General features: G+C 51.0%; 1 protein-coding gene and 1 long non-coding RNA gene across 3 annotated transcripts; one reads left to right on the top strand and one right to left on the bottom strand.

Annotated features, from left to right (window-relative positions):
- Positions 1-1,194: 1,194 nt before the first annotated feature.
- LOC122163060 (caspase recruitment domain-containing protein 8-like) lies at positions 1,195-10,038 on the bottom strand. Of its 2 annotated transcripts, XM_042823891.1 has the most exons (12): positions 9,685-10,037; positions 9,067-9,445; positions 8,805-8,852; positions 8,160-8,308; positions 6,205-6,270; positions 5,529-5,590; positions 5,224-5,444; positions 4,326-4,579; positions 3,792-3,917; positions 3,077-3,221; positions 2,689-2,730; positions 1,195-2,027 (listed from the first exon to the last, which is right to left on the bottom strand). In XM_042823891.1, exons 2-12 carry the CDS (start codon positions 9,335-9,337, stop codon positions 1,738-1,740), a joined length of 1,674 nt encoding a protein of 557 aa, XP_042679825.1. In that variant the 5' UTR covers positions 9,338-9,445; positions 9,685-10,037; the 3' UTR covers positions 1,195-1,737. The 2 variants fall into 2 exon arrangements, with proteins under 2 accessions (XP_042679825.1, XP_042679824.1); XM_042823890.1 differs by having other exon boundaries at positions 1,935-2,730; positions 9,685-10,038.
- Positions 1,252-3,531, top strand: LOC122163061. Its single transcript, XR_006169781.1, has 3 exons — positions 1,252-2,363; positions 3,061-3,211; positions 3,296-3,531. It is a non-coding gene; the product is annotated as an uncharacterized LOC122163061 (long non-coding RNA).
- Positions 10,039-11,626: the final 1,588 nt, after the last annotated feature.

Below are 11,626 nucleotides of genomic sequence, written 5' to 3'. Positions count from 1 at the left end.
GGCAGGCAGCAGCAGGAACAGATCCCTGTCTTCAAAACAAAAGAAAAAACGGTGAATGCAGAAAGATGATGTAAAATAAGGGATATGGGAATGAATGGGAGTGGCTATTTCCAAGGAGGAGGAATAGTTCTGCCCGGACAGCAGATGGTGATCCCCCCACCTTGTTTTACAGCAGTGGACCAAAAATCGAGCACCAAGGAGCGGTGGACATCTGCCCCGAGCACTCCAGCCATACGGCAGCGCGTGGCTGTGCTGCCTGCACCGCAACCTCAGGCTGCTGAGCCCTGAGGAGCTCCTAAGAGCTGGGTGAAAAAGCAGAGATCTTGTTGGTGACAGCGGCCTCCTGACTGTGGAACCACGGAACCATGGAACCAAGGAACCATGGAACCACGGAACCATGGCGCTACAGAACTGCGGAACCACAGAACCATGGAAGCACGGAACGACGGCGCCAACCGCCGGTCCTCACGCAGCACTTCGCTCTGCAATCGCGCACTGCGTTCTCAGCTCCGGTTGACTGAGCACCAATCAGAATGCGCCTCGGCCTCATCGCCCACACCTGACGCCAATCACGGGCTGACGGTCCTGCACGCCCCGCCCCACGCGGGGCGCCCACTCACGCCTCCAGGCCGCGGCCCTGACCGGGCGGCAAATTGATCCGCCAGCGCACAGGTGGCGCTGTCCCACCGAAGTGGATGCGGACGCTCCCGGAAGTTATAGGGCGGCTCAAGGATGCGATAGAGGCGGCTCCCGGAAGTGGCGCCCCCGGCTGTGTCGGGCGGCGCTGACTCTCTCGTGTTGGCAGTGCGTTCCTCCGGGCTGTGTGCGCGGCTTCAGGTTTCCCTTTACGGAGCCTGATGTGCAGCGGAGCGTTCGGGCAGCGCGGTGCCCGTATGTGGCGGCGTTGAGAGCACGGCTACTCGGTGCCCGCGCCCCGCCGGGCCCAGCAGCTGCTAATCTGCTGTGCTCGTGAGGCCGCCAGCTGGTGGTGGAAAGCTGGGGATCCAGCAGGCTGAACAGAGCGGCTGACAGGGGATCTGAGCAATGGTTATCGGTATCTGAAGGGTGAGGGTCAGGTGTAAGGTGGCGCATTACAAGTGCAGAATGCTTCTGAGGGCGTACACTGAGAAACATTGAAGGAAAAGACACAGTATAAGAAATGTAATAAAAAAACTAGCTGAAAACATGGTCGGGTTGATGGATGGTCTTTATGATTTTATTTCGTAAAGAAAAACGATACTATGACAGTGACAGAGCAGTGGAACATGTTGCCCAGAGAGGCTGTAAAGTCTCCTTCTCCAGGGATATTCAAACCCTGCCTGAACACTTTCCTGTGTAACATTCTGTAGGGAAGCTGCTCTAAGCGGTGTTGGACTGGGGGATTTCCAGAGGTTCCTTCCAACCCCTGCAATTCTGTGACTCTGTGAGGTTCCTGTTGTGAAGAGAGCTCCTCAACTAGCAGCTGCCTGGAGCATCTGGAGACCCTGCAGAGGCCCTGTGTTCTCAGAAGGCGGATGGCTTCACAACATGGGCACTGGATTAGGAACTAAGGTTTCTCTTTTCAGCAGCTTCTCAGTGGTGATCGACAGTCCTCTTGTAGTGAGCACATCAGGTAAGGGAAGCAGGCCTGGCAGTTGGTTGCTCAGAAGGCTGAGACATTGCTTTGTATCATGGATTTTGCATGGAAAGGTCAGGATTCACGCACAGACAAATCCCTCCTTTTGCCTGACTCTCCTGTCACTTCCTTAATCTGTCAATGTCCTCTGTCTTAGCTTTCTGCAGGTCTTCAACAAGAAATCGGTCTTTTTTCTGGAGGATCTGAAAGAGCATCTCTTGGGCCTTGAGCCCTTTTTTCTCAACTAGGTCCAGCAGAAATTGATTCTTCTTTTGTTTTGTATTTTGAGCTTGTACCTCCTCTTCTTCTTCACTGTTGATTACGTCTTCAACACTTAAATTTAGCAGAATGGAGGAGAGCTGCCCCATCCTGGAACAAAGCTCTGTCTTGTGCTTCTTCAGGAAGGCTGCACCTAGCAGATACCAAAGTGTGTGTTACTGTGCTGCACGTGACAAGGCAGGTTGGTTCCTGCTGTGGTACTCTGCATCCTAGCCAACACACGCAAGGGCCGTTTGCTCTGTCCCACAGCCACGTGCTCCCATTCCCTCCAGTGCACCAGCAGTGCTGCTCTCTGGCCAGGAGGCTGAGCCACCAGAAGAAAGCTCCCTCATCAGCGGTGGAAGCATTGGAGCCAAGGCAAGGACAGGGCCCGAGCTGAGGGAGGTCAGGTTGGTGACAGCCCAGGGACCGTCCCTTCCAGTGATCCTACGGTATTGAAGGAAGAGGGAAGCACTGGCTCTGTGATAAGGTATGAGATGCTCCAACTCCACCAGATTTTGAAAGTCCCATGAAATATTTCTGGGCTGTGAACTGTACTAGCTGTAGCTCATTCTCTATAGAAGTAAGTCTGATCACAGAGAAAGCAAAACAGTTTGGAGGGTCCTCAACACTATGCCAGGTTAGAGAGCATGCAGGCAGCAGTGAAATAATAAAAGCTTTACAATTTTTTTTTGTCATGAAAGAGTCACAGGTATGGGAAAAAGGTGGTTGGTTATCTGCTTTAAGCCAGAAGATTGAAATCCCCAAATAAATATTCAGACTCAATAACTGTAGCTCTGAAAACCCGTACTGACCTGAAAGCTTTTTGGATTTGTTTCCAGAATGACTAATATCACCTGAAAGAGAAAGGAGGGAGCTTATGAAATACACCATCACAGAAATGGAGACCGTTTCTAGAAGCCTTACTGAGATGCCTGATGTTCCATGGACCCATTAGCCATTAATTCCTGCTTACAGTATTCCTTGCCCATCTGTTAAGAGCTCAGCTAAGCAGGGTGCAGTGTTGTGTACATTTGCAGGTGTTTGTTTAGGGGTGCAGAATTAGCCTAACAGAGAGGGAATCCCAAGGCACAATTCCATACCGTGCACTCAGAGTATCTGAGCTTCTCTTTTTGCTGTCACAAGAAGTGCAGCTCAGTGTGCCATCATCTCAATCCCCCTTACAGATGGATCTGATCCTACCTGATCTCAGTGATGCCCTCCAGACCTCGGTGTCATTCTGTCCATCTGTGATAAAGAATTCCACTTCCTTTGCCATTTTCCTGATGTAGATCTCAACAAAGAGCTGTTGGTCCTCTGGACTCTTGTAGCAAAATGGTAAGTGTGCCTGTAGAGATAAGATGGAAGTTGGGTCTTACCCTGTGGAGCTGTGAATTTACAAACATCATCTCATGCTTCCAGGCCACACAGAAACAAAGAGAAAAGTGTGAGAGGCATGGAACTCTGGAGTGTCTCATCTGTTGTCCTTCACAGAAGGACTGTGTTGCCAACTCTAGATGGGCTCAGCGTTGGTTTGGTCGAGCAGAATACTGAAAGCCTTAAAGAGCAGAGATTTTACCACCATTTTTATGTTCTCTGAGCGTTGCACCACCACTGCAATTTGGAGAACATGACGTTCAAGCAGTGGCAGAGGGACTTGGTTTTTTTTTTTTCCTGGAGAAGAAAGGGCAAAGAAAAGAACTAATCATTGTTTTCAATAGTGTTAAGAAAAGGTAGAGCCTCTTGGAACTGTACAGTGATGAGATGAGGTAATGTACAGAGGCTGAGACAACTCTGAAATTCTGATTAGATAGTAGGTTAAAGATTACTATGCTGAACTGGAGGCCCAGAGAAGCTGTGGAACTTTCTGTTTCACTCAAAACCAAAATAATTTAAAAAAGGAAACTGTCCCACTTACTTCAGGTGTAATCTTCACTTGAGTGTTACTGCACACCTGGTATCTGTGGCCAAAAAACAGGGGACGGAATGGAGAAGGCTTGGGAATAAGCTTTGAGTTCCAGCTTGTCTCTTGTCTTTCAATGGCCTGTAAACATCAAGGATCACTTTTGAGTGTTGAAAAAAACAGCTGTGAGCTGGAGGTAGCTCTCACTGACCTTGGAAAATCAAGAAGAGAAGAGACCAACCTGTCAGAACAAAGCCCTGAATGTGCATTGAAGGCAGTGCTATCAGAGGGTAAGGGCTGCATGCAACAGGAGAGCATCTGCTATGCAGCCACCTATTACTGTGCATGGCAGCAGCCACATGTCTGACATGTGCTCTGCTCCACGTCGCAGAGCATCCTGTGCCATGTCTTTGCTCATGCTGGGATATGCTGTCCCAGCCAAAAACACAGAGATTCCTGAGAGAGCTCTCTGCTTAACAAATCCATTCCCTGAAACTCCAGCCGCCCCAGATGCCATCCCCTGAACTGGTCAAGCTCCCTCCACCTTACCTTCTTCACAGAGCTGTCATCTGGGATCAGGTAGAGATGCAGGGTTGTATTTGCAGCGGAGAGCTGTTGGAAGATCAGCACTAAGGAGTGCACAGGGAGAGAAATGGCTGAACGTAACTTTCTCCAAACCACTCCAAGAAGAGAGAAGCTGGGATTCTCCAGGACTGCGGAGAAGGCCATCACTTCTGTTGGTTGCTGTATGGTCATCTTCTGGAATTCAAAATGGGCAATCGAGCACCCACTGATGTCTACATCTGAAAGAGACAGCAAAGGCAACAAGGTTCTGCTTTGTCTTCCTTGCACCCTACCAGGTTACCTCTTTCTCTTTGAGGATTTATTAGAAAAAAGGAGACACAAACCAATACAAAATGACATGCTCTGCTTTAGGGGTGATGTATACCCTGAGATTTACACGGTTCCTGTGCGTGGCTTGGTATTACAGTTCTTTGATTGCCCACCTTTGGGCTCAGAAAACTGCAAATTTGAGGTAGCAGCTTGAGACTGCTGCGGATCTGGGGCAGAACCTTGTGGGTCTCCACAGCCACTGTGAGAAGAGGGGAGGAGAATGCAGTGGTGTGAGTGCAGAGCAGGTGGTGGGAAAGGGAGCACTGTGAAGTTTCAATATAACGTTAAAAAAGGATGGAGGATGGCAAAGCAAGGTGGAAGAATACTAGAAAGCACAGGCTACCTCTGAAGGGAGGAGAAAATTTGGATCAATCTTAATGGAGATCCTAAGAAGATGCTTTGGTAAGTTGCTGTTATGTGTGTGTTGTGTGTATAGGTCCTGGAAGTATCCCTGGCAGACAGGGATTGGAGGCTGAGGGAAAGCAGCCTGGGACAACCCAGGCGCCTGAGCAGCAGGGGGCTGTGACTGGAGCAGGTCCCATGGCTGCCATACCTGACAGGCAGATGAAGTGGGGGAGATACACAGCTCGCACGGTTCCAGGCAGCGCCCCGATGTTGAAAAGAGGCCCAGCAGGTACCCACACATTCTGGTCAGCCTCTTTCAGATGCGTGCTCCAGGAGGCATATCTGTACACGATGCTGGCTGCTGACTCCACCTCGAAGGCAAGGCCCGTCTCAGAGCACTGGAAGATGCCTGGTCCAGGGAGACAAGCTCTGCAAGTGGGAGAGAAGGCAGGCTCGCACCATGTGTGATGAGGGCTTTTGGAAAGTGTTCCCACTTCTCCTAGGAGCTCTTACTTGTATATCTTCTGTTCCTCCAAAATGTATGGATCTGTCTCCGGCCTCACTTCTTGAAATTCCTGCAACAAAAGAGCGACTGATTTGGAGCTGAATGGGGTGTTGTGCATTGGATGCTGCTTGCAGGAGGCGTGCTGAGCGCTGCAGTGAAGCACAATGCATGCTGGCACAGGAAGGTCTTCTGAACAGTTATGCACGCTGGCATGGGGAAAATACCACTTAGTGCATGTGTCCCTGATACATCAGCAGGAAAGATAATAGTTAAACGTGCAGCGCAATACCTGCAGCCCCATTCTAGAAGTTTCACACACTGATTTTGGGGATTTATTTTGGGCATGGAAATTCTACATAGTAAAGTTTATGTTTCCTGGGAGAGAAATTATTGGCTGCCGACTTGCTTCAGCAAAGAGAAAACAGTGAACACAGACAGATGAAAGGTTTAGGGGAAATGTTTAGATGAAATTTGGGATTTAAGTGTGTGGAAAAGAGCCTTTCCACTAATGTAAAACAGATCAATGCATGCTGAGTTAGTGCAGCAAGGATAATGGACTCTTCTGGAGTGCAAAGAAAGAACAACAGGTCCTGAAGGTACAGGTGGGAGCTGAGGTCTGCCTGCTGTGCCCTGTGACGACCAGTAAGGCCAGTGCAGAGCAGAGCTGTAGGCAAGGACCCTTACCTGCCTCACACAGAGACAGCTTCTCTCCTCTGCTGGGACATCTGACTGTGGCCATTTCTGGATTCCCTGGAAAAGAGGAACACAGGAAGAGCACTCCCAAGCCATATTTTTCCACTTAGATGTGCTTGCTTGCCAGGGGCATAGAATCATAGAATCATATAATTGCTGAGGTTGGAAAAGATCTTAAAGATCATCAAGTCCAACTGCAACCGAACTGTACTACCCTAACTCTAACAACCCTCTGCTTAATTATGTCCCTGAGCACCACATCCAAATGTTTTTTAAACTCATTCAGGAATGGTGACTCAACCACCTCCCTCAGGAGCCTATTCCAGCGCATAACAACACTTTCTGTAAAGAAGTTTTTCCTGATATGCAACCTAAACTTCCCCTGGTACAACATGAGGCCATTTCCCCTCATCCTGTCACTTGTCACCAGTGAGAAGAGACCAACCCTTGCTTTAATCACCTTTCAGATATTGGAAGAGTCTCCCCTCAGCCTCCTCTTCCTGAGACTGAACAGCCCCATTTTCTTCAGTCTCTCCTTGTAGGACATGTTCTCAAAGCCCTTCACAAGCCTTACTGCCCTTTTTTGGACCTGCTCAATGTCCTTTTTGTATTGAGGTGCCCAAAACTGAACACTAGAAGTGAGTACTAGAAGTGAGGCTTCACCAATTTTGAGTACAGGGGCAGGATTACTTCCCTAGTCCTGCTCACCACATCATTCTTGATCCAAGCCAGGATGCCACTGGCCTTATTGGCCACCTGAGCACAGTGCTGACTTATATTCAGCCAACTGTCCATCAGTACACCAAGGTCCCTTTCTGTCAGGCAGCTTTCCAGCCACTCCTCCCCAAGCCTGTAGGGTTGCCTGGGGTTATTGTGACAAAAATGCAGGACCCAACACTTGGCCCTATCGAAACTCATACAGTTTACCTTGGCCCATCAATCAAGTCTATCCAGATCCCTCTGTACTGCCTTTCTCCCTCTGGCAGATCAGCACTCCCTCCCAACTTACTGAGGGTGTACTCAATCCCCTCATCAAGATCGTTAATAAAGATGTTAAATAGAACCAGCACCAGTACCAAGCCCTGGGGGACACTGCTTGTGACTGGCCACCAACTGGATTTAAGTCCATTGACCACAACTCTTTGGGCCCCGCCATCTAGCCAGAGTGTACACCCATCCAAACTGTGAGCAGCCAGCTTCTCCATGAGAATGCTGTAGGGGAGAGTGTCAAAGGCTTTACTGAAGTCCAGGTAGACCACATCGACAGCCTTACATTCATCCACTAAGCGGGTCAGCTTGTCATAGAATGAAATCAGGTTTGTAAAACTGGATCTACCATTTGTAAACCCATGCTGACTGGACCTGATCCCCTGGTTGACCTTTAACTGGTCCATAATGGCTCCCAAGATTATCCGTTCCATAACCTTCCCCAGCACCGAGGTGAGACTGATAGGTCTGAAACTACCAGGATCATCTTTCTGGCCCTTTCTGAAAATGGACGTCACATTTGCCAGTCTCCAGTTTGCCGGGACATTTCCAGTTAGCCAGGACTATCAAAGGATGGAGAGTGGCTTGGCAACCACATCCACCAACTGCTTGAGCACTGCAGGGTGCAATCCATCTAGCGACATGGACTTGTAAGCATCCAGCTTTTAGAGCAGGTCCAAAACCATCTAATTGTGGATTATGTAGGGCCTATTCTGTTCCCCATCTCTATCTACCAGTGCAAGGAGCTGTGTGCACAGGGAGTAACAAGTCTTACTATTAAAGACTGAGGCAAAGAAGGCATGAGGAGAGGCCTCCTGGATGCACCACAGACCAGCCCAGCAGCAGCATAGGTCCCTGCAGAGATGGCTGTGGGTTAAAGGTGCCCAGCCCTACCTGGGGGCCAGCCCTGTCACATTCCTCCCTCTGTCCCAGGCCTCAGGCATCCCACGAGACCTTACCTCTGCACCTGTTGAGGTGATGCCTGACAGACTGGTCTTCATTTCTATAATCGAAGAGACACCTGCTGAACCACTCTGCATTTCTATCCTTGAGGCAATTCCAGATAAACCACCCTGTTGTTGCACCTCTGGTTCTTGATCACTTGTGGCTGGAACAAGAAGATGGTCATTGTCTCTACAGCTCACTGCAATCACCTGAAAGGAGGATGCGCTGAGGACAGTGTTGGTCTCTTTCCTTGGGTGACACGTGATAGGATGTGAGGTGGCACTGGGGAAGTTCAGGCTGGATGTCAGGAAGAATTTGTTCCCAGAATGGGTGGCCAGGCATTGGGACAGGCTGCCCAGGGAGGTGGTGGAGTCACAGTCCGTGGAGGTATTTAAAGGATGTGTGGCTGTGGCACCAAGGGACAACGTTTAAAGGTGGACTGGTAGTGTTAGGTGGATGGTTGGACTTGATCAAATGGGTCTTTTCCAACCCAATTGCAGCCATCCTACCTTCACCCAGTCTTCCCTATCCCATTGGCTGCACAGTCCCTTGGTGCACCACCGCATGCTCCCAGATTTACCACAGCTTCCATGCATGAACTCACCACCCATGCAGATCCCCTCCCTCCACAAGAGTGCCAGTGAGGACTGTGATCTTACCTGAGACATCTTCCTTGCCCTTTAAGGGAGCTGAACCACCACCTCGCACTGCAACAGCAACACAAAGCAGAGGAGAGCTCAGGAGCCCGGTCACATCAGGTGAAGCATTGCCCCACATCCATTTTCCTTTCTGCCCTCTCCTCCCAGTTCTTCCCTCCCAAGGCACAGGGCTCCATGCCTGATGGTCCTCTTGCCCCTTTCCCTTGGCAGCCAGAGGCCAGCCTGCTCCCATGCCACTCCTCACCTCTGGCCTGGTACTTACACCTAAGAATGTGGTGTACAATGCTGTTGGAGGTGATGTTGTAATGTCTGAGAGTTAGTTCGTCATTCAACTGCCAGCCATCATGAATCAGTCGTGCCTGAGAAGGGTAGAAATAGCTATCCAGTGCAAATAGCTTCGTCTTTAGGTCCAGCACCGTGTCGTCCAAAGAGACTGGCACAGAAACAATATTTCCTAACAAAGACTTCACATAGATGGAGAACGTGGAGCTGAGTGTGGTCCCTGCCATCTTTGCTTTGACTCTTTCAGCCATCTGAATCACGGCGATGTCTGTGTGTGAGGGAACACAACAGTGTCGGGGCCACAGACGGCCATCCAGGAACTGGCAGCTGCCCACAGTACTTCCTCCTTTGTCACATCCCTAGAAAGTGAAAGTACGGAGATATTTCCGAGAAAAAATGCTTGTCATCACTCCCTCCTCTGGCCTCTGAGTGTCAGGGCAGGGAGATGGGGAGCCAGGGAATGCAGAGGAACAATGAAGCAGGGAGGCAACGCTTCTTCCCGAGGGCATGGCAGGGCATGGCTTGCATTAGAACTGGGGGCTGCAGGCAGAGCAGTTCCACAGGGCTTGTCCCTCCTGCTGAGCAGAGAGCATCTCACCTTCAAAAAGGGCTCAGTCGCATCAAGGAGAGCTGTCCCATGGCCGGCAGCCAGTCAGGAGATGGGCCTCCCCTTCTTGAGCGTTTCCATTGGGGGTGGAAATTCAGCCCAGGACCATGAGACGTGTAAGCAATGCCCCACGAGAGGGCAGTCGACATCCTACACAGTATCAAGGTTGTGTAATCAGTGTGAAAGGCAGTGGTAACCCAGCACAATCTGCATCGAGGGGAGAAAAAACTTTTCTCTGCACTCAAGGTGGTCTCAAAAATCACAGCATGAAGACAATGTCTGTGTGGGGCATGTGCTAAGAAAAGGCACACAGAGATGCTGACACCTCCAAACAGGGTATGAAGGATAAGGAAAGCAGTTCAGTGCAGAAAATAGAAAGCATGCCAGGCAGGCAGCAGCAGGAACAGATCCCTGTCTTCAAAACAAAAGAAAAAACGGTGAATGCAGAAAGATGATGTAAAATAAGGGATATGGGAATGAATGGGAGTGGCTATTTCCAAGGAGGAGGAATAGTTCTGCCCGGACAGCAGATGGTGATCCCCCCACCTTGTTTTACAGCAGTGGACCAAAAATCGAGCACCAAGGAGCGGTGGACATCTGCCCCGAGCACTCCAGCCATACGGCAGCGCGTGGCTGTGCTGCCTGCACCGCAACCTCAGGCTGCTGAGCCCTGAGGAGCTCCTAAGAGCTGGGTGAAAAAGCAGAGATCTTGTTGGTGACAGCGGCCTCCTGACTGTGGAACCACGGAACCATGGAACCAAGGAACCATGGAACCACGGAACCATGGCGCTACAGAACTGCGGAACCACAGAACCATGGAAGCACGGAACGACGGCGCCAACCGCCGGTCCTCACGCAGCACTTCGCTCTGCAATCGCGCACTGCGTTCTCAGCTCCGGTTGACTGAGCACCAATCAGAATGCGCCTCGGCCTCATCGCCCACACCTGACGCCAATCACGGGCTGACGGTCCTGCACGCCCCGCCCCACGCGGGGCGCCCACTCACGCCTCCAGGCCGCGGCCCTGACCGGGCGGCAAATTGATCCGCCAGCGCACAGGTGGCGCTGTCCCACCGAAGTGGATGCGGACGCTCCCGGAAGTTATAGGGCGGCTCAAGGATGCGATAGAGGCGGCTCCCGGAAGTGGCGCCCCCGGCTGTGTCGGGCGGCGCTGACTCTCTCGTGTTGGCAGTGCGTTCCTCCGGGCTGTGTGCGCGGCTTCAGGTTTCCCTTTACGGAGCCTGATGTGCAGCGGAGCGTTCGGGCAGCGCGGTGCCCGTATGTGGCGGCGTTGAGAGCACGGCTACTCGGTGCCCGCGCCCCGCCGGGCCCAGCAGCTGCTAATCTGCTGTGCTCGTGAGGCCGCCAGCTGGTGGTGGAAAGCTGGGGATCCAGCAGGCTGAACAGAGCGGCTGACAGGGGATCTGAGCAATGGTTATCGGTATCTGAAGGGTGAGGGTCAGGTGTAAGGTGGCGCATTACAAGTGCAGAATGCTTCTGAGGGCGTACACTGAGAAACATTGAAGGAAAAGACACAGTATAAGAAATGTAATAAAAAAACTAGCTGAAAACATGGTCGGGTTGATGGATGGTCTTTATGATTTTATTTCGTAAAGAAAAACGATACTATGACAGTGACAGAGCAGTGGAACATGTTGCCCAGAGAGGCTGTAAAGTCTCCTTCTCCAGGGATATTCAAACCCTGCCTGAACACTTTCCTGTGTAACATTCTGTAGGGAAGCTGCTCTAAGCGGTGTTGGACTGGGGGATTTCCAGAGGTTCCTTCCAACCCCTGCAATTCTGTGACTCTGTGAGGTTCCTGTTGTGAAGAGAGCTCCTCAACTAGCAGCTGCCTGGAGCATCTGGAGACCCTGCAGAGGCCCTGTGTTCTCAGAAGGCGGATGGCTTCACAACATGGGCACTGGATTAGGAAC

This window comes from Centrocercus urophasianus, unplaced genomic scaffold (genome assembly GCF_019232065.1).
Source record: "Centrocercus urophasianus isolate 14NV4802_14NV808 unplaced genomic scaffold, USGS_Curo_1.0 seq_224, whole genome shotgun sequence".
Classification (NCBI taxonomy): Eukaryota; Metazoa; Chordata; class Aves; order Galliformes; family Phasianidae; genus Centrocercus; species Centrocercus urophasianus.
This window is presented reverse-complemented; position numbering and strand designations above follow the sequence as displayed.